The 20,203-nt window shown below is 36.9% G+C and overlaps 3 protein-coding genes across 6 annotated transcripts in view; 1 reads left to right on the top strand and 2 right to left on the bottom strand.

Annotated features, from left to right (window-relative positions):
- The window catches only part of ed (echinoid), a 39,430-nt gene extending 36,945 nt beyond the window's left edge, over positions 1 to 2,485 (bottom strand). Inside the window, exon 1 of the mRNA XM_034970967.2 lies at positions 2,062 to 2,485. Coding sequence (XP_034826858.1) covers positions 2,062 to 2,113 — 52 coding nt within the window. The 5' untranslated portion in view covers positions 2,114 to 2,485. The remainder of the gene's footprint in view (positions 1 to 2,061) is intronic.
- Positions 1 to 20,203, bottom strand: part of LOC117984626 (leucine-rich repeat-containing protein 40-like) — a 210,114-nt gene that overhangs the window by 83,864 nt on the left and 106,047 nt on the right. The gene's annotated exons all lie outside the window — the stretch shown is intronic.
- LOC117984532 (juvenile hormone esterase-like) lies at positions 1,980 to 19,996 on the top strand. Of its 4 annotated transcripts, XM_069500296.1 has the most exons (5): positions 1,998 to 2,023; positions 8,857 to 8,887; positions 16,133 to 16,271; positions 16,652 to 17,946; positions 19,098 to 19,996. In XM_069500296.1, the coding sequence occupies exons 2-5, from the start codon at positions 8,880 to 8,882 to the stop codon at positions 19,303 to 19,305; spliced, it is 1,650 nt and encodes a 549-aa protein (XP_069356397.1). In that variant the 5' UTR covers positions 1,998 to 2,023; positions 8,857 to 8,879; the 3' UTR covers positions 19,306 to 19,996. The 4 variants fall into 4 exon arrangements, with proteins under 4 accessions (XP_034827054.1, XP_069356397.1, XP_069356399.1 ...); XM_034971163.2 differs by lacking the exon at positions 8,857 to 8,887 and having other exon boundaries at positions 1,980 to 2,023; XM_069500298.1 differs by lacking the exons at positions 1,998 to 2,023; positions 8,857 to 8,887 and adding an exon at positions 13,132 to 13,348.

The raw sequence follows: 20,203 nt of genomic DNA, 5'->3' as shown, positions 1-20,203 counted from the left end.
GCAAGCAAGCACACACGACACGAACACACGCGTTTGTATTTTGAACGTTGACTGACTGACTGATCTATCAACGTACAACCTAAACTTGTGCACGGATCAGTCTGTTTGGCAAGCAGATAGCTATTATGACGTAGACATCCACTTAGGAAATTAAACCCATAAGGAAGTAAAATACGGGTTTGAGTGTAGGACACGCGGACGAGGTCGCAAGCATAAGCTAGTTAGATATAAAAAAACTGGGCTGGTGCCTGGCAACCTTTACTATTGTAATTGTCTGGTTAATTAAAGGGAAATCTTGTAAAAAGCAGGAAAATGCTGTAGAGAGACCGGCCCTTATTTTGGAGCTATTTCTATCGGCATTTATTGATTTCGGGTACAATCAGCGTGAAAAGTGCAATTCACTTTTTGTGTATGATTGGATTGATTAAATTAAAGTGATACCAGCTAATAGTACCTAGAATGGATTTAAATTAAGCTTTAGACCTTCTGGTGTTTTTCACTCGTATGATGCTCGTATGGTGATTTTATTGTCAGTTCGCGGTAACAAGATCGTATGGACCGCGTATAGTGCGCCTCATACGCATTTAACCTTTTAACTTTGTAAGGAATTAAGGAAAACGACTAAGGTTTACCAATCCGCACATGGCCAGCGTGGTAGACTATGGCCAAAACCCTTCTCTTTGAGAGGAGACCCGTGCTCTGTAGTGAACCGGCGATGGTTTGATCATGATGAAGGAAAAATCAAGTAGGTATATGGTTCCAGCGCAATAGCAATTATACCCAATTTGAATAATTGATTTGACTTGATTAAGTTTTACAGCCTCCGCTCAGTCGGGTTTTAGTGTTTTTATCTTATTTAAGTTAATATAAGAATTTAATAAGCAGCCTAAGTAGGTAGTAAGCTGAATAAGAACCAACACAGTAAAGCAAACGACTCAGGTAGGTAAGGAAAAATAAAAAAAAATCACAGCGGCAAAAGATAGCGTTTTCTCCTTGCATGCAGGGTATTTATTTGAGAAGGATCATTTTTAACCGACTTCAAAAAAAAGAGGAGGTTCTCAATTCATCGGAATCTTTTTTTTTAAATGTAGGATGTTACCGGATTACTCGAAGACACCAGGACCGATTTTGAATATTCTTTTTTTGTTTGAAAGGGTATACTTCAAAGTTGGTTCCATTTAAATTTGGTGAAGACCTGATGAACATCTTCGAAGATAGATAATGGAACTCCTCAACGGCTAAGAGTAAATTGCTCGCGATCAGTGTAATAGCTTAGTAAACAGTAGATTTTTAACCAGGCATAGCATATTTTAATACCATGGGGCCACAAAAAATTGTGAAATAATTTTTTTTTACAAAAAAAATAAAAACCGGCTTCGATACACAAACACTAAAAATTGAAAAATAATTTAATTTATTACCGAATATATTATGTATACAAGAGTTAATATAGTTCCTTAATAATATTTTTTGGGGTCGGTGCCAATGAGGTGCCATTGTAGTCTCATACAAATATGAAGTTTAGACGATTCGCGCAGCTAAAGCTAATTGGCACCGGCACCAAAAAGTATTATTATGGAACTATATTAACTCTTGCATACATAATATATTCGGTAATAAATTAAATTATTTTTAAATTTTTAGTGTTTGTGAATCGAAGTCGGTTTTTATTTTATTTGTAAAAAAAAATTATAATACATAGTTACGACTTACGTTAAAGCTTAAATCACTATAGGTAGGTAAGTAGGTATATCCTTGCCAAAAAAAACTAGCACGCGTAAAATGACTTTTGTGTACCAGATAGGCATATGGATATTATGCAGATAGGTAACTGAAGTAAATAATCAAAGCCAGATAGCTTACTTTAAGCAAAAAAGATCGCATAAGTGATCCTCAAAAATTTTAACCTGCATACAACAGCTAGGCACACATCTACAAAAAAATACAACACAAACACGTTTTCACAACCAGTTGTTGAGTCGGGCGGCTGCGGTGCGGCGTGCGGAGCGCCGTGAGTCAGAAAGTAAGTAGGACTTAGTTCACTGTAGTCACTTCGCTTACCTGTACAAATCAGCAGCCAAGTAACTGGTGAAAGCAACCAGTGGGTCCCCATGTTGGTGCTGTTGTAACTTTCTAATCAATTTTTAATACGGTTCAACAAATCCTCCAAGACATCTTGCAACACAACTTAACAAATATTTCACTCCGATTTAACAATCTCACTTCACTCACATAAGGAATGTCTTAGTTTAAACTCTTACACAAACAAAACTGCTCAGCAACCATCACTATCACCACCACATCAGTTTGTTATGAACTTTGGCAAACGTGTCTGTTTCATTTTCAAAGCAAAAACAAAACTTTGACGCGAATATCGAATACACAACCCGCGCGTAACTACAGAGTAGAGCGACGGTTAGCTCAAGGCTGGTCAACAACTGAATTGAATGCAGTCAAGCCACGCCGCACGCCGCGCGTTTACCTTATGTGGGAGAGAGACTACAACAATAGAGTAGGATAGAATGTAAGTTTCCGTTGTCTTGTCTGGAAAAGTGGTAGCAAAACATACAGCAGCTAGGTAGGCCTATGCCTTATTTTTAACTTAACTTCACTACACTGAACGTTAAACTGGGATTAAGCTAGAAATTCTGCTTGAAAGCTGTTACTTAATTAAGACTTTAAAAGTGACACGTTTTCATATCAAACATAATACCAATCAATTTCATTTTCTTTCAATGGTTTTCTATAAGTAAAGGATCATAATAAGTCTCTGAGAAAACCAGCTGAAGTTGCCTAAAAGCTGCAAGGTAGAGAGAGTTAGAGTTAAAATTCCAGAATTAACTAACGCTTATACAATTAACAAAAAATGCCAGAATTTAACTAACAAAAAACTGTCCATAAAGGTACGCCTATATTCCTACACCCATAAGAAAATAAATTCATTTCTGTGATTTCTGACATTGTAGGTACCTATTAGTGATACTTACCTAGTACCTTAAATAAAATAATTCTTTTGATTTTAAGAAAACCTTTTTCTTGCAGACTGTACCCTACTTATCTAAACTTTTTCTTAAATATAATAATGCAATTTTACGAAAGGTTTTAAACGTTTCCTTTAGGTAGGTAGGTATAACGCGTAAAATTTAACTCCTCAGTCCTCACGCGCCATTTTAACTTTATGTGTCAAATTTCATGTCAAAAGTACGCCTTTAGTCCTAATGATATTATAATAATATGTGCATATCATAGAGATAGTTCATCTAAGGTGCATATAAAGAATTTCTAAGTACTACTTCGTAGTACAACATAGATGTGATCGTACTTTTGACATGACAGTTGAACCATAGAATTAAAACTAGTATTGTGCTCGCTGCTCGAGCTGCTAAAGCAGCTCTCGAGATTTATAATCGCCATTTTGAACAATTTAAAAAACGTCATACATTTTCTATGAAAAAATAAATTCCGCCATTTTGAATTTTTTTTCAATCCATCGAGTAGACCTTCGGATCCTGATCACCTTTTGTTAAGAAAATACTCTTCCATCTTTCATACCCTCCCAGATGGACACCGATGAAATTTGTATGGCGGCCATTTGTTTTCACAATTTTGAAATCTTTTTCAAATTTTTGGCAATTGGATGAGGTTTCGAATGACATTTGCTTGAGCACCTCCCACCTATCTTCAATACCTTAAGCGTGCTCTTGACCCGTCTCCGAAATCCTCAATCTTTTTCCTCGCTCTCTCCATGTTTTTCTCTGAATGATTTTTTGTCTTCTGTATCGGGTATTTATTTCGACATTTTGCACGATAATTCAAAAACTATGATGCATAAAAATAAATAAAATCTGTTTTAGAATGCACAGCTGAAGACCTTTCATAGGTATGATACCCCACTTAAAATTTATCTTACTTCGAAAATTGAAAATATTTATAGTATATTAGTTTATGACCACAATGTAAATTTTTTTGTGTGATGCATCACACAATAAGTCTGAAAACCGTGAATTTGTGATTACATCATGATGTAACCCCAAATTCACGGTTTTCCGATTTTTCCCCGAATGTCTGCTATAAGACCTACCAACCTACATGATTCTAGATCAACAGGAGTACCCTGTAGGTTTCTTGACAGACCGACAGACAGACAGACAAAAAAGTGATCCTATAAGGGTTCCGTTTTTCCTTTTGAGGTACGGAACCCTAAAATTCAATAGGTACGAGTACGACCAATGTCATTGTTCGCCAAGAAGCTCTGTAATCGCGTAGCGAATACCAATAGGTATAATAGGTTGCTAGAATCCAAAGATATTTTGAGTATAAAGCTGGAGACTGACTTGTATCGTTCATTTGAAATGTACCATTCGAGGCGATCTTATTAGTTGTTACAATACCGCGACTGACTTGTAGCGTGACGTGTTTGTAATTCGAGCATTTAGCCCGAGTATGCTCAATTTCTACTCTGCAACCCGCGACGCACTGACCAATTGTAAATTGTAATATACGTAGGTACCTACCTACCTACCACACTCAAAGGGAATTCGCGTAAAAACCGACAGTCCAGTTGAGTGATGCGGTGCTCGCCGCGAATGATACATTATTACAAGTCAGTCATTGGTTTGAGTTACAAAAACTCGATACATTACAACAAAATGTTAAAAGTTAGTCTCCAGCTTAATATACTTAGCTCCTTGGTAGGTAATACATTCACATTTCTCGCCCACGTTACCTAATTGACTACACCGCGTATTGGTAGGTAGGTATGATACCTACTCTTGTGAAGGCTGTGACATTGGCAAATGTACATAATTGCGTGAAGGTACAGATTAGGTGTGCTACCTTTAATTTGGTCACAAAGTAAGAAACCCCTCAATAATTTTTTATTTGAAAAAAAAAGTAGGTACCTAGTTACGTAGAGAAATTCAAGCATAACAAGCAAGTATATTTTCTTATATTTTGTGGCTTAAGCACAGAATATTTTAATAATTCTTGCAACCTAGGTTATAGGTAGACACAACGGATGTCGCGCGTGCAGACACGTAGTAAATTATTTATTATCTTGCATTGTGCGGTGATGATACAGGCGTGCAACATCCCGCTAAGAGCACATTAGTAGAGACAACCTTTCAAGGAGCTTTTGCTTAGCAGTTTGCACTTTACCATAGTCGGTTTTTAGGTTTCCGTGTTTAAAAGGAAAAATCGGCTAAGTGCGAGTCAGACTCGCGCACTAAGGGTTCCGTATTACAATCGTATTTTATCGACATTTTGCTAGATAAATCAAAAACTATTATGCCTAAAAATAAATAAAAATCTGTTTTAGAATGTACAAGTAAAGCACGCGCTCCTAGCTTTGCTTGAAATTTTTAAAATTTTAATTTATTTCTTGTGATGTACCTAACCACAAATTCTCGGTTTTTAGATTTTTCCCCTCATGTCTGTTATACTTCCTGCCAAATTTAATGATTCTGAATAATTTTATAACCCAGAAGATGCAGGTTCGATTCCTGCTGGTTACGCAATTTTTGATATGTATTTAAAATTACTTGGTAATTTCCTTGAAGTGTAGTTAAAAACACTATCATAAAAATTATAAAAAGTTTACGATAATGAGTAGATAAGTTAGTCAACGGGAAGTACCCCGTAGGTTTCTTGACACACAGACAAACAAAGTGATCCTATAAGGGTTCCGTTTTTCCTTTTGAGGGAACCTAGGAACCTCCCCACTAGCTACCGCCCCATTAGTTTGCTCAACACTCTTGGCAAGGTGTAGATGAGAAAGTCATCCTCAACCGACTTAGGTCCGTCGTAGAGGAGAAAAACCTCCTCAACGACGAGCAATTTAGCTTCCGAACCAGACACTCGTGTGTTCATCAAGTGCACCCGCCTCACGGAGCACATCCTCCTCGGTTTCAACCGATTCAAAACGAGAGGCATCCCGGGAGCCCTTTTCTTCGATGTAGCCAAAGCCTTCGACAAGGTGTGGCACGCCGGCTTGATCTACAAGCTTTACCATCTAGGCGTGCCCGAAAGACTCGTACGTTTACTACGAGAATTTCTCACCAATCGAACTTTTCGCTACCGTCTGGATGGGACCCTATCCTCCCCAAGACCTCTCCGAGCAGGAGTCCCTCAGGGCTCCCTGCTCTCGCCACTTTTGTACGCGCTGTACACCAGCGACATTCCCAGATCCCCTCATGTTCATACAGCCCAGTTCGCGGATGACACCGCTCTATACAGCACGAAGATCGAAGATAGCAGACGAGGTCCCCGTCCCAACGTCATCCTAAGCCGTGGTTCGAGCCTCACAGGAGGCGCCCTTAGGAAGACGTCGCCCCCCGACCTCGCGAATTATTTCTTCGAGCCCTAGGGCTCACCCCCAGGCGGAGCTTCGCGCTCGCCAACCCCCCCGGTGACGCTGTAGCGGCCAGTAGGGCCTACGCAGCATAGTCAATTCGAAACAACACAAAAACCTTTTGAGGTACAGAATCCTAAAAAGGAACCCTTATAGGATCATTTCGTTGTCTGTCTGTCCGTCTGTCTGTCGAGAAAACCTTTAGGGTATTCCCATTGTGTATTTACATCACAAAAAGATAACAGTATCATATAAAAAGGCTTTACCTGTATATTTTAAAACAGATTTTTCATTGATTTTTATGCATAATAGTCTTTGATATACCGTACAAAATGTCGAAAAAATACGACCGTAGTACGGAACCCTCGGTGCGCGAGTCTGACTCGCACTTAGCCAGTTTTTTAATTAAGCATCATCATTCTCATCAATCGATGAACGTGTAGGTACTGCTGGACATAGGTCTCTTGTACGTAGAGACTTTTACATGCCACGGCCACGAAACGCATCACCATCTTATGACATATCTGAAGTGAATCATGAATGAGTAGATACCCAAAATATCCTGTTATGTGGGTACATAAGCTACATAACTTATGACTTATGTGAATATTGGAAAACAATACACCCCATAACAGTAACATCACTAAACTAGTTCTAAATCCAGTAGGTAATCAGCGTCATTCCAAGATCGCAGTAAATTTGGTGTGTAATTTAATTATGAGTATCCCTTTGGCTGGCTAGTGATCTTAATAAAAGGATAATAGTTATCTTTTGTACGAGGGCTGGTGCGCAATTACAGATGATTGCGGGGGATGGATCGTTGCGCGCACCGCCCGGGGCACAGCAACCCTGTCGGGAACTTGTCTCCCTCGGGGTGCTCCGTGTCAAATTGGCCAAATTTATGCAACTGCTCTTATATTTCGTACCCCCCCACACCATAACACATCAAATGTCATCATTTTAGGGGTGCTTGTATTTGCATAATTATATACAGACGTCGCGGCTATATTGATTTTAAATATTCAAACGAGAAAATCTTAATATTATGATTCATGAATCGATCTATCCAAAGGTTTTTTTAAAATTAAAATTGACTCAATACCAATTTTCAAGTTAGGTCTACAGTGAAAACGAACAGTTCACATTGCTGAGACCCGTACTCTGTAGTGAGCCGGCCACGGGTTGATCATGATGATGACCCAACGGGACCTTTATACTAGCTGGCTGGTCTGTCTGTCAACGGGTTGTAGATATCTCGTGAACCCTAATAGGTAGAGAGTTAAAATTTTCATAGAATGTGTATTTCTACTGCCGCTATAGTAACACACACTAAAAATTTCATAATGGCCGACATGAAAATTCAAGTGTTATTTCTGGTAAGTATGATGGTACAGAACCCTTCGTATGCGAGTCCGACTCGCACTCGACCGATTTTTACGTAAAAAAACTACATAAGTAGGTACTAACTACTAATTGAAGTTTTGCATACCTATAGTAGAATCGATAACCCGTACGATAAAGAAAATAATCCAGGTCACCGTGTTCCATATTTTGAATGAGCAATGAGCACAAATTACTTAGTTCTTAATTAATTAAAAATCCATGCATAATATTAATATGTATACCTACCTCCCATGAGTATATCTCCATACGAATTCGATAAATGTTATGATGGATGAATCTATTCGTCTCACCTTCGTGGCCGCCTCTACTCTCTACCTACTTTGTCAAGTTCCAGTATCAATGCTATTTAGTGAAAGTTTATCGTAAAACTTAATACCTGCGTAGGTACCTACTGGCTTACGATTTCTTCTTGATTACCTGATATGCGGATGTTTCTCGGATGGATTGGTACCTCTACTTACTTCAGTTATGTAACCTCAAACTTGTAGCTTTGCTCGCGTGTAGTTTCACTCAAGTTTAAAACACACCACGCGCGACGGAGACAGAACGCCACGGAACTCCAACCCGGTTCCTAGAGGTTGTATTAGAAGCACATTAGAAGTCTTGTCACTATGAATCAGTTCAAACAGCGAAGCTTACTTAGAAGCCACAATCCTGCAATCGTGCATTGCCGCCGTTGCTTCCGCGCGCTGCATTGTGATGTGCTTCACAGTTTCTTGAATTACAAATTGAGTACGCGTACGCGCGCGCTTAATATGGTACTTACTTACCCACTGTTATTGTGTTTGTATGGTTCCGTACCCAAAGGGTGCCAACGGGACCCTATTGGCAGCTATTACTAAGCCTCCGCTGTCTATCCGTCCGTCTGTCAGCACTCAGCAGGCTGTATCTCGTAAATCGTGCAATAATGGACAGAGTTGAAATTTTCTGAATGTGTATTTCTGTTTCCGTTATAATGATATAATGACAAATAATAGTAATTTTAAAGTGTCCGCTATGAAAATTGAAAAGAACAAAGTTAAAGTTAAAGTTTCTTGTACCATTGTACGGAACCCTTCGTGTGCAAGTCCGACTCGCACTTGACCGTTTTTTTGGCTTTTCAGGTGCTGACAAAAGGCGAAACTATATGTACAAGTAGGTATATATTCCCTAAATACGCTACCTACAGTTTACCATTCCACCCTCTTTGATCTGCACATTATATGAAAGCTAGGTAAGATGGTGTAAAAACAGTTCAATCTAAAAAAAAACCGGCCAAGTGCGAGTCAGGCTCGCGCAATGAGGGTTCCGTACTACAGTCGTATTTTTTCGACATTTTGCACGATAATTCAAAAACTATGATGCATAAAAACAAATAAAAATCTGTTTTAGAATGTACAGGTGAAGACCTTTCATATGATACCCCACTTGATATAGTTACTCACTTCGAAAGTTGAAAATACTAATTATTAAAAAATTAAATGTGGTCATACATTTAATTTTTTTTGTGTGATCTAACCCTAAATTCACGGTTTTCAGATTTTTCCCCAAATGTCAGCTATAAGATCTACCTACCTGCCAAATTTCATGATTCTATGTCAACGGGAAGTACCCTGTAGGTTTCTTGACAGACAGACAACAAAGTGATCCTATAAGGGTTCCGTTTTTCCTTTTGAGGTACGGAACCCTAAAAATGGTTTTGATAGATAAGGGAAACTTAAACAGGAAATCAATGAGCCAAAATACATTTTCAGCAGCTCCCACAGAGCGTAGACGATGTCATTTTCCGTCCCTCAAAGGAACACTATCTGTGGAGCACAACAACATTTTATTATTATTATGAATTGCCTGTGGCAGCGCGGAAAAAGCAATGAAAGCATTTTCACATGAGCAGTTTTCATTTCACATGCCACCCTTTGTTCCCCGAGGAATTCCAAATAGTATCTGTAGTTTGCAAGACCCTAATAGTGCCGCGGGGAAGACGGACCCTCTGCTCTTTCCCCTTCAATCAAAATTGTTTTTTTAGTAAAAAGTCTATAGAATAGATATACCATTGCCACAGAATAAAGTCAACAGATAGACGGAGACCTTACGAAAAAACATGCTTATAAAAGTGAAAAAAACGTGCTAGTATTAGATATAGGTATAGTAGCCGGCAATAAATATTGTACAGTACGCATAAAGAAAATAATATACATCGACCTTTAGAATGAGATTTCGTCTTTGTAGAGCGTTATGTCTCTGTCACTTATACAGCATACTTACCTAAGTGACGTTTTGTCAGTCTCAACAACAGAGACAAAACCGCTCTCTTTCTAAAAGTCGATGTACATTATTTTCTGCCGCGTACTGACCGTACTGTACACAGTCTTTAGAACGACATTTCGGCTTAGTAGACCGTTGTCTCTGTCAATCGCCTATAATATGACGTGTCATCGGTTTCAACGACAGAGACAACGCTCTACAAAACTGCTATCGCTTTCTAAAGGTCGATGTACAATATTTATTGCCGGCTACTGCAGCATCGTTTAAGGATCGTGCCATGCCGCGGCCATGCGCTCGGATCGGACAGGGCACGGGCACCGCACTTTCTAACTTGACAACCATAGCGTCAGAAAAATATAAAGCATGCCCAATAAACACAATTCTATATAGGTACCTAATTAAAGGAAAACAGTGTGCGTCGCACCGCGCTAGCGTTCATTTACACTAAGTCCTTTATTTAACCTCCATTTAAAAAAAAACTCATCGAATGGATAAATATAATGCAAGAGCACTCACTCTCCATATTTGTTTTTGATTTTTCTATTTCATTTGTTGAAGATCCGTTTAGCGTCCAACTATTTCTTTTAGTCTGAGATTTAACAAGACCTACTGCGGAAATTTAAACTGTAATAAAATATGGTAAAACATTCCAAAGAAAAACACTTAAGCTTATTGCGGGGGAATGAAATACCTATAACTATTGAGCGAAGTGAGCGAACCGTTTATAAATAGGGACGAGTACATTTTTGGGAAGATTTTTTTTTAATCAATGTTGTTTTTTCACATTGTAGACCGTAGGTACGGTCTATTCTGCAGCCGCAACAATAAACTTGTTAAGGGCAGTTTCAACTTCAGACAGATACTTCAATTTTAAGTTTGAGTTTAAACTTAAATAAGTAAGTGGGCATTGCATTTTCAAGGTCCGCTTTCGACACGTATAGCACCTGGAGTGGCTTGTTTTTTGTCTCTCATTCCGGTCTTGTTTTACATTCATTACAATGTAAAAAGGCAATCATTTATCGATCTCAAAAGACAACGCAGGTGATATACACAACTGGCAACTGCCTCTCACTGATTAATATGACGGAAGGCTTTATAGTTTATCATTATCATCAACAACATTTTATATATGTTGTATAGAAGTATTACCTAGGTAGTGAGATGACTGATGTAACTTACTTATAAGTATTTCAGCAGATTATAGCAAATTAAGCTTTTTTCCTTGAACATTTATTGAGCACAGGTCTCCTCTAAAAATGAGAGAGAACATTATAGAGAACTCTCAGGCATACAGGTTTCTTAACAATGTTTTTCTTCACCGTTAACAAAGCAAGTGATATTGGAGCAAGAACTCAGAATCATAATATAATGTACTTATTTTAGTGTAACTTTTTATGAGTGCTATGGGTTTTCATGCCTGACAATAAAAACCAAACTCTTCTCATACTGAGAGGAAACCCGTGCTCAGTAGTGAGCCTGCCATAGGTTAATCATAATAATAAACAAGTGCGAATCAGACTCGCGCACTGAGGGTTTCGTAGTACAATCGTATTTTATCGACATTTTGCACGATAAATCAAAAAAAAATTACAAAAAAAATAAAAACCGACTTCGATACACAAACACTAAAAATTGAAAAATAATTTAATTTATTACCGAATATATTATGTATACAAGAACAATAAATTAAATTATTTTTCAATTTTTAGTGTTTGTGTATCGAAGTCGGTTTTTATTTTTTTTGTAAAAAAAATTTATTTCACAATTTTTAGTGGCCCCATGAAATTATGCTGACTGGTTAAAAATCTACTGTTTACTAAGCTATTACACTGATCGCGAGCAATTATTACTCTTATCCGTTGAGGAGTTCCAGTATCTATCTTCGAAGATGTTCATCAGATCTTCACCAAATTTAAATGGGACCAACTTTGAAGTATACCCTTTCAAACAAAAAAAGAATTTTCAAAATCGGTCCAGGCGTCTTCGAGTAATCGGGGAACATACATAAAAAATAAAAAAATAAAAATAAAAAAAGATTCCGACGAATTGAGAACCTCCTCCTTTTTTTGAAGTCGGTTAAAAACTACTTACTAGATCTCGTTCACACCAATTGTCTTAGTTTTATCATTCTCTTATTTTAGAAGTTACACGACGATACACATTTTACCACTTTGGAATATAATAAACCTCAATATAACTTTTGAAGACCTATCCAATAGATACACCACACGTATGGGTTTGATGAAAAAAAAAATTTTGAGTTTCAGTTCTAAGTATGGGGAACCCTCAAAATTTATTGTTTTTTTTTTCTATTTTTGTGTGAAAATCTTAATGCGGTTCACAGAATACATCTGCTTACCAAGTTTCAACAGTGTAGCTCTTACCTATAGTTTCGGAAAAAAGTGGCTGTCACATACGGACGGATAGACAGACAGACATGACGAATCTATGAGAGTTCCGTTTTTTGCCATTTGGCTACGGAACCCTAAAAAGCGCAGGGTTTAATTACCTATACCTAAACACGCAATCCAATCTAAATCAGTAGGTACTTACCTAAGTACCTACCTAGTGACGAAACGCTAAATCGAAAACTGTGAAATAATAAGTACCTAGGTAATTAGAAATCCAGCAAATACAATAGGTAGATAATACGCGTTACAAGTACCTAGTAAAAAAGAGAAAGTTTATTCTGTTTCGCAAAGAATTGACAAGGAAGTATGGACAAATCGATCGTGGTCTGTGGAGAAATTGCAGTCGATTTTTTGAAGAAAATATTATCGAATTATGAAGATTTAATAAATTATTTTTAAGGGTCGGTATGGTACGGGACAGGTCGAGATAGCATTCGGGGAATTCTAGCCCCATAAACTATACAAAAAATCACGTCATTTTATTACTACAGTCCACTGGACCCTATTATCAGACTTGTATTTAAGTATATCATACTTGTTAATTATGAATTAAGGGATTATGATGTATTCAGTTAGTATGTTGACAAAAGGTAAAATAATTAGATATACACTACATGACAAAATGATATAATTAATCCCGTCTAGGCATGGTGGTACACTCGTAGGTACCTGATAACAAAGTTATCTTTTATGATAAAACGTCTCAATTGTCACGCTCCGGTCCATACAGTCAGTATTCTCATCCCATTAGTGCACTAATCATTCTAAAACGAGCATTTTACATAGAATTTTTTAAGTGTTATTGTCGCGTAGAAACCGATTAAGCCCCTTCTCAATCCAAGTTACCCTGCTTCTATCTTAGACGTAGACCATCACTTAGGTACCAGTTACCACCACGTGGGATCGCAATCAAAGGCTAACTTGAAATCGATAAAAAAGTGTAAGTAGGTACCTAGCTGTCTTTGCCCGACTACAAATTCTTAATTGTATCAAGATGACGTGAAAAAATATACTTATTGAGAAATAGGTATTACAAAATTTTGGAGACACAAAACGTCTCAACTATAAATCAAATCCACCAGTGAGTGTTGACGGTGTCCAAAGCCCAAAGCTTATTTTTGCATCATTTCAAACTGGATCTATTACCCGATCTAAATACATCTAGGTATGTCCAGTGGAAAAATTATCATAAACGATGGACGATCCCATCGTTACTCACCCGACGATGTGGTTTACTAAAACATCGGCAACACACGAGTATCTCGTAATGACTACAATAAGAGAAGATATACATAGCAATGCTAAGAAACATAAGGCCAAGCTATCCATACGAATACGTCCATACGAATAGTCTGACAGTGTTACTTAGAAGAATATAAGAACTGTCTTGTGGGCACTAAAGCTACCGAAAGCCTTATGAGAAGAGTTTTTCGAAGGGATGACCTTCTCCCAACTCTTGACACACTCATAAAAATACCAATGACTGATTACAGATGACCTAGAAATATCAAAACAAAAAAGAACTGTGCAGTTATGCATGGTCTTTTAGTAAATCCTACTAAATCACAGGCTACTTTTGAAATTGGCCCAGCTACGAAATTGTCTACTCCCTATTACCATAATATAATAGGTAATAGGGAGTAGACAATTTCGTAGCTGTGCCAATTTCAAGTCTTCCAATCATAGCTAATGATGATCACGTATTGTGGTCAAGCAGAGCAAACTTTCCGTGTGCGTAAAAGTGAAAACTCTAGGGCAACAAGATCATAAAGATAGCCAGACGTGAAAAACTGACTAGGATACCCTTAAGGCTCTTGAAAACTATCAGACAGACGGTTACGAAACAAAAAATGTTCGACACCTTGGGTCACTGGTGATTTGTGAACCAGTGAAAAATACTTCACATCCATACAAAATTTATTTTTAATTTTCAAAAGGCTCCCTAGAACATTTTTGTATGGAACTCTTTTTTGACACTTTGCATGTGCACAGAGCGTGAAGGTTTTCTTTCAGAAAAAAATCCTAAAAGTCACAATTGTACAAAATTTATTGGAGTACCTTAATTAAGTTGAAAATTCTGAACAACCAGCCAGCCAGCTTCTTGAATAGACATAACATATTATCTGAGAATCAGTTTGGTTTCCGGAAGGGAAAGTCTACAGAAGATGCCATCAACCTTCTGACTGATCAAATTGTTAATCGTATAGAAGCTAAGAACAAAGTACCTAGTAGGCGTGATTATTGATCTCACCAAGGCTTTTAATACCGTCTCTGTTCCTATTCTTGTGGGCAGATTAGAAGCTATTGCTATAAGGGGATATACACTAAGTATCTTCAAGGATTATCGCTGCGGTCGGGAAAAAAAGATGGCCAGCAAACAAAACAAATTCATATAAAAATTTCCTTCATTTTCAAACAAACAAAGAACTTGCGAAGTGGTCCCACGCGTCAACGCTCTTAATTTTGGGCTTGCGTGTGTCGATAATTTTATCGATAGTGTATTTTTGTTAATAAAGGCTAAACATCTTGTGGTACCTATTGTTATAAAAAAGTGTAAGTACTATAGCATAATTTATAGTAGGTAGTAATACAACAATAATAGATCTATTTATATAATAAGACTTCTTTCGGCCTGACTGACAAATTGATCTATTTACTATCTAGTCTTATATAAAGTCTATCAATCCGCACATGGCCAGCGTGGTAGACTACGACCAAACCCTTCTCATTCTGAGAAGAGACCCGTGCTCTGCAGTGAGCCGGCGATGGATTGATCATGATGATGATGGACAACAATAGATTGCATATTTTATACTTTGCCAAAACAAGACAGGTATATCATGGATTGACTAGGTATTTTACAGAATGACTAAATTATAGACATTTCCGGTACCATGATTGATTTTGAAATCGTAAGAACAGGATCTCGGCTGAAGTGAGAAGATTGGTAACTTAGGTAGGTACAGACTGATATTTAACATACATATAAGTCGAGTTGAGAACCTTTTTTTTGAAAGTCAGTTAGAAATCGTCATGTATGTAAATAAATTTAAACAATGCCATACCATCTTTAACTGCCCTTTAAGATAGCCAATAATTATGACGTCTTGATAATTATTATCGATATCGACTTCCAATTGTTATACATCACTATTTGTCAGTGGCTTGTGTATTGCCAGTGACGTACAAAATTTTTCACAATAATTTAATTAATTATTTTTAAAGTGATTGCTTCGAGCGACATGTACTTTATATAGTGAAACATGTTTTTCAGATGTTTGCACAATAAGCACAATAATTATCAACGCTTGGAACATGATATTAAGAACTGAAAATATTTATTGTGCAAATTTTTATCATAGCTGGCAATACAATACTTGAATGGTACTTCAAAATCAACCCTACCGTAAAAAAGATACAGACGATTTTTGCTTGTAATTTTTTGACCAATAGTAAAGTCGCGATGGCTGTGTGCTGAATACGCGATTCTTTAAGATAGTGTGCGAGGTGGCTCGCGCGGTTTTCATACAAAAGTAACTTCATCAGCGTTCTATAGTATTTATTATCTAGGGCGTACACTTACATAATGAATTATAAATAAAATTATTACTATACTGTCTGATTGGCAAATCACCAATGTCCCTTAGCAATTTCTTTACTTTCTCGTCCGTAACTATATACCTATCTAACCAACTGAACATTTAACGCTTTAACATTGTTACAGAACCAAATTAAATATGACTACAGCTGAAAGTAAACAAGGCACTTTAAGAGGTGTTGTAGTAAATAATAACAATGTGACATACATTGCTTTTAAAGGAATACCGTACGCAAAGCCCCCGCTTGGTTTATTAAGATTTAAGGTGAGTATGCTATGCTACTTAAGTAGGTATGCTAGCAGCGAACTTCTAAAAAATACTTATCGTCTATTTACTGCAGATAATGGATTTTAAAAGTTTTTTCTGGATAAAGTATTTTCAGGCGTCGGATACCTAGAGTTCGCATATTTTGACCTTTCCGTTTCGCTGTATTTCTTTACTGTTAGTATTTGCCCTTGTTAGGAAACTTTAATGCAATCATTCCTTCTTCTTTTCGGTAAAAAGATTTCTTACAACATATTATAATACTTTCCTTCTTTCAGCAAAAGTGTAAACTTACCACCATTTCAGCTAACATAAGCAAAAAGTACCTACACCTTTATGTTGCTTCAACTGATGATTTGCAAACTGTACTTTTATTCTAGGCTCCTGAACCCCCAAAACCTTGGCAAGGCGTACGGGACGCATCAGAGCATGGACCGGTATGCCCCCAATATAACGAACGTCTACAGCGTCTGGAAACTGGTAGCGAAGACTGTCTGTACCTCAATGTGTACACCCCAACACTGACACCATCTCGACCATTGCCAGTCATGGCATGGATCCATGGCGGCGCTTTTTACACTGGCTCCGGAAATTCGGATTATTACGGACCTGAATTTTTCATGAAACATGAAATGATTCTCGTAACATTTAACTACAGATTAGAAGCCCTCGGTTTCCTTTGCCTCGATAATGAAGACGTACCTGGTAACGCAGGTTTAAAAGATCAAGTAGCTGCTTTAAAATGGATAAAAAATAACATAGCCGCATTCGGAGGTGACTCTAATAATATTACAATTTTCGGCTTCAGTGCTGGCGCTGCATCTACGTCTTATCATCTTATATCAAAAATGAGCCATGGTTTATTTAACAAAGCCATTTGCCAAAGTGGTGTTTGTCTTAACGAATGGGCATACAGTCTAAACGGACTCGATCGGGCATTTCAATTAGGAAAATTGTTGGGTAAAGATACGAAGGACCAAAATGAATTGCTACATTTTTTAAGAAATGTACCTGTACAATCCCTAGTTAATGTAAAATTACCTTCACTAGAGCTTGGCAATAAAGATTTGGTAGACGGTATTATATTTGCTCCTGTGATTGAGAAATCAAATCTAGAAGTCGAAAATTTTATAACTGAAGAACCACCGGAGTTGGTTAAAAAAGGGCGAATTTTCAGAGTTCCCATTATCTTAGGGTATACATCGGGCGAAGGAATAGAGTTAGGAAGAAATTTTCCTGGAACTTTAAACTTTCTATTGAAAACGGGCGTCGTTGTACCGAGGGAACTGAAATTTAAATTTAATAAAGAGAAACAGGTAGAAGTCGATAGAAAAATTCGGAATTTTTACTTTCAGGGGATCGATTTAAATAAAAGTATGCTGCAAGAAGTGATAAATCTCGAAACAGACAGATTGTTTGCATACAATATATTTAGATTCGGGCGCTACCACAGTCATTACACAGGTATGCCTGTTTATATCTACAAGTTTACTGCAGAAACAGAAAGAAACTACACGAAGAAGTTTTATAAGATGGATACAGTGTCCGGAGTTTGTCACGCGGATGATTTGCCATACTTGTTCAACATTACATGTTTGGATATTCCATTAACTGAAGATTCCAAGTCTCTTATAGAGCAAATAGTGCAGTTGTGGTTTCAGTTCGCTGCCACTGGGTAAGTAGCAAGAGTGATTCTATATTTTGGGATGTTTGATACAAGCTGAAAGTTTTAAGTTTGTAAGAGCTCCGTTCCGTGTATCCATATCTGGTAAACTAGACTCGCCAACCTCCTGAACATTTCCTGCGGGCAGGTTATTATCCATACTAATAGTATAAATGCAAAATTGTGTCTGTCCGTCTGCTAGCTTTCACGGCTTAACATGTTCAACCGATTTGATGAAATTTGGTACAGAATTAGCTTACATCCCGGGGAAAGACAAATTAGAGTTCCCACAGGATTTTTAAAATCCTAAATCCACGCGGACGAATTCGCGGGCATTATCGAGTAAATAATAAATATACTTGATTGTTTTCATTATTGTTAGGTATATCCCGAAAAAATCAAAGAGTTCCCCCGGGATTTAAAATTTTTTTTACAAAAAAAATAAAAACCAACTTCGATACACAAACACTAAAAATTGAAAAATAATTTAATTTATTACCGAATATATTATGTATACAAGAGTTAATATAGTTCCATAATAATACTTTTTGGTGCCGGTGCCAATTAGCTTTAGCTGCGCGAATCGTCTAGACTTCATATTTTTATGAGACTCCACAATGGCACCTCATTGGCACCGACCCCAAAAAATATTATTACGGAACTATATTAACTCTTGTATACATAATATATTCGGTAATAAATTAAATTATTTTTCAATTTTTAGTGTTTGTGTATCAAAGTCGGTTTTTTTTTTGTAAAAAATTTTTATTTCACAATTTTTTGTGGCTCCATGGAATTATGCTATGACTGGTTAGAAATCTACTGTTTACTAAGCTATTACACTGATCGCGAGCAATTGACTCTTATCCGTTGAGGAGTTCCAGTATCTATCTTCGAAGATGTTCATCAGATCTTCACCAAATTTAAATGGGACCAACTTTGAAGTATACCCTTTCAAACAAAAAAAGAATTTTCAAAATCGGTCCAGGCGTCCTCGAGTAATCGGGGAACATACATAAAAAATAAAATAAAAAAAATAAAAAAAGATTCCGACGAATTGAGAACCTCCTCCTTTTTTTGAAGTCGGTTAAAAAACCAAAATCTACGCGGTCAAAGTCGTGGGCATTATCTAGTATATTAATAAACCTTAATTTATTTTCCAGGAATCCTACGTCACAAAGTGCAATAGAGTGGAAACCCTTTACAAATAAAGAACGATTCTGTCTTATAATTGATAGAGACCTGAAGTGTGATATAAATATCGATGCTGAAAATATCGATTTTTGGGATGACATTTATGCTGATAATGATAAAATTATAATTAATGGTGAACAGAACCTTGAACAGAAGTCATCTATGAATTCACGATGAATTTCAGCCAATTAAAACAGATTTTTTTAATGTAGGTTCCTACCTATTTAAAAAAAATTAAAGCATTAGAAAAAAGTATAGGTATGCAAATTATAGAAACCAATTACATGTATTAAAAAACGTATAAAAAGGCCTGATCCGTGAGGCAGTTAGGATATTGGTATTGATGTGACTTTATAAACCATATTATGTGTAAAACAGATTTTTTCACTTATTACTATATCCAATTACTCTCATTTGATTTTCAAGCAATGACAGAGAAAAATCCGTAGATTAAGGGCTGATCTTTAAGGAATAAAGGACAGACTGGTCCCACGTCCATAGTGCGTATGCGATGCAACATTTACGTACGTTGCTGTTCACTTTGAACTTTGTATGCTACATATGCCGTATGTTTGTTCAAGGTGCAGAATTCAGATATTGTCATAATGTTAAATTACGAATTACGATGCGTATAGTCCGAACACAATTACTCCTTATGTGCCATTTTAACACTATGGCTCATCTGTCATGTCGAAAGTACGGTTCCCCTATAAAATAAAAACTAAAATCTTATATGAATGTGACTAAAATCGTACTTTGGACATGAAATTTAACACATAAAGTTAAAATGGCGCGTGAGGAGTAAAACTTTACGCGTTATGCCTTCGTATACGCAATTTCTCAGACTGTCACACTAATTCCTCAGTTAAGATGTATCCGAAGCGCGCTCCATACAAACGAAGTTTGATTCTTATTCTTTATTTTCTTTATTTATAATTGAAACGTATAATCAAATCAAAGTCAATGATGTTATAGACACGTTTTAAAAACGAATATAATGTGTCTGTGGTTTGCCAGCTTTACGTAAAAATATCATATTATGGTTTCGAAGTTACACGGGCTCAACGATTTACAT

Source organism: Maniola hyperantus, chromosome 8, assembly GCF_902806685.2.
Source record: "Maniola hyperantus chromosome 8, iAphHyp1.2, whole genome shotgun sequence".
NCBI classification, from domain to species: domain Eukaryota; kingdom Metazoa; phylum Arthropoda; class Insecta; order Lepidoptera; family Nymphalidae; genus Maniola; species Maniola hyperantus.
The sequence above is the reverse complement of the archived record's forward strand: the minus strand, read 5'-3'. Positions and strand labels throughout refer to the sequence as shown.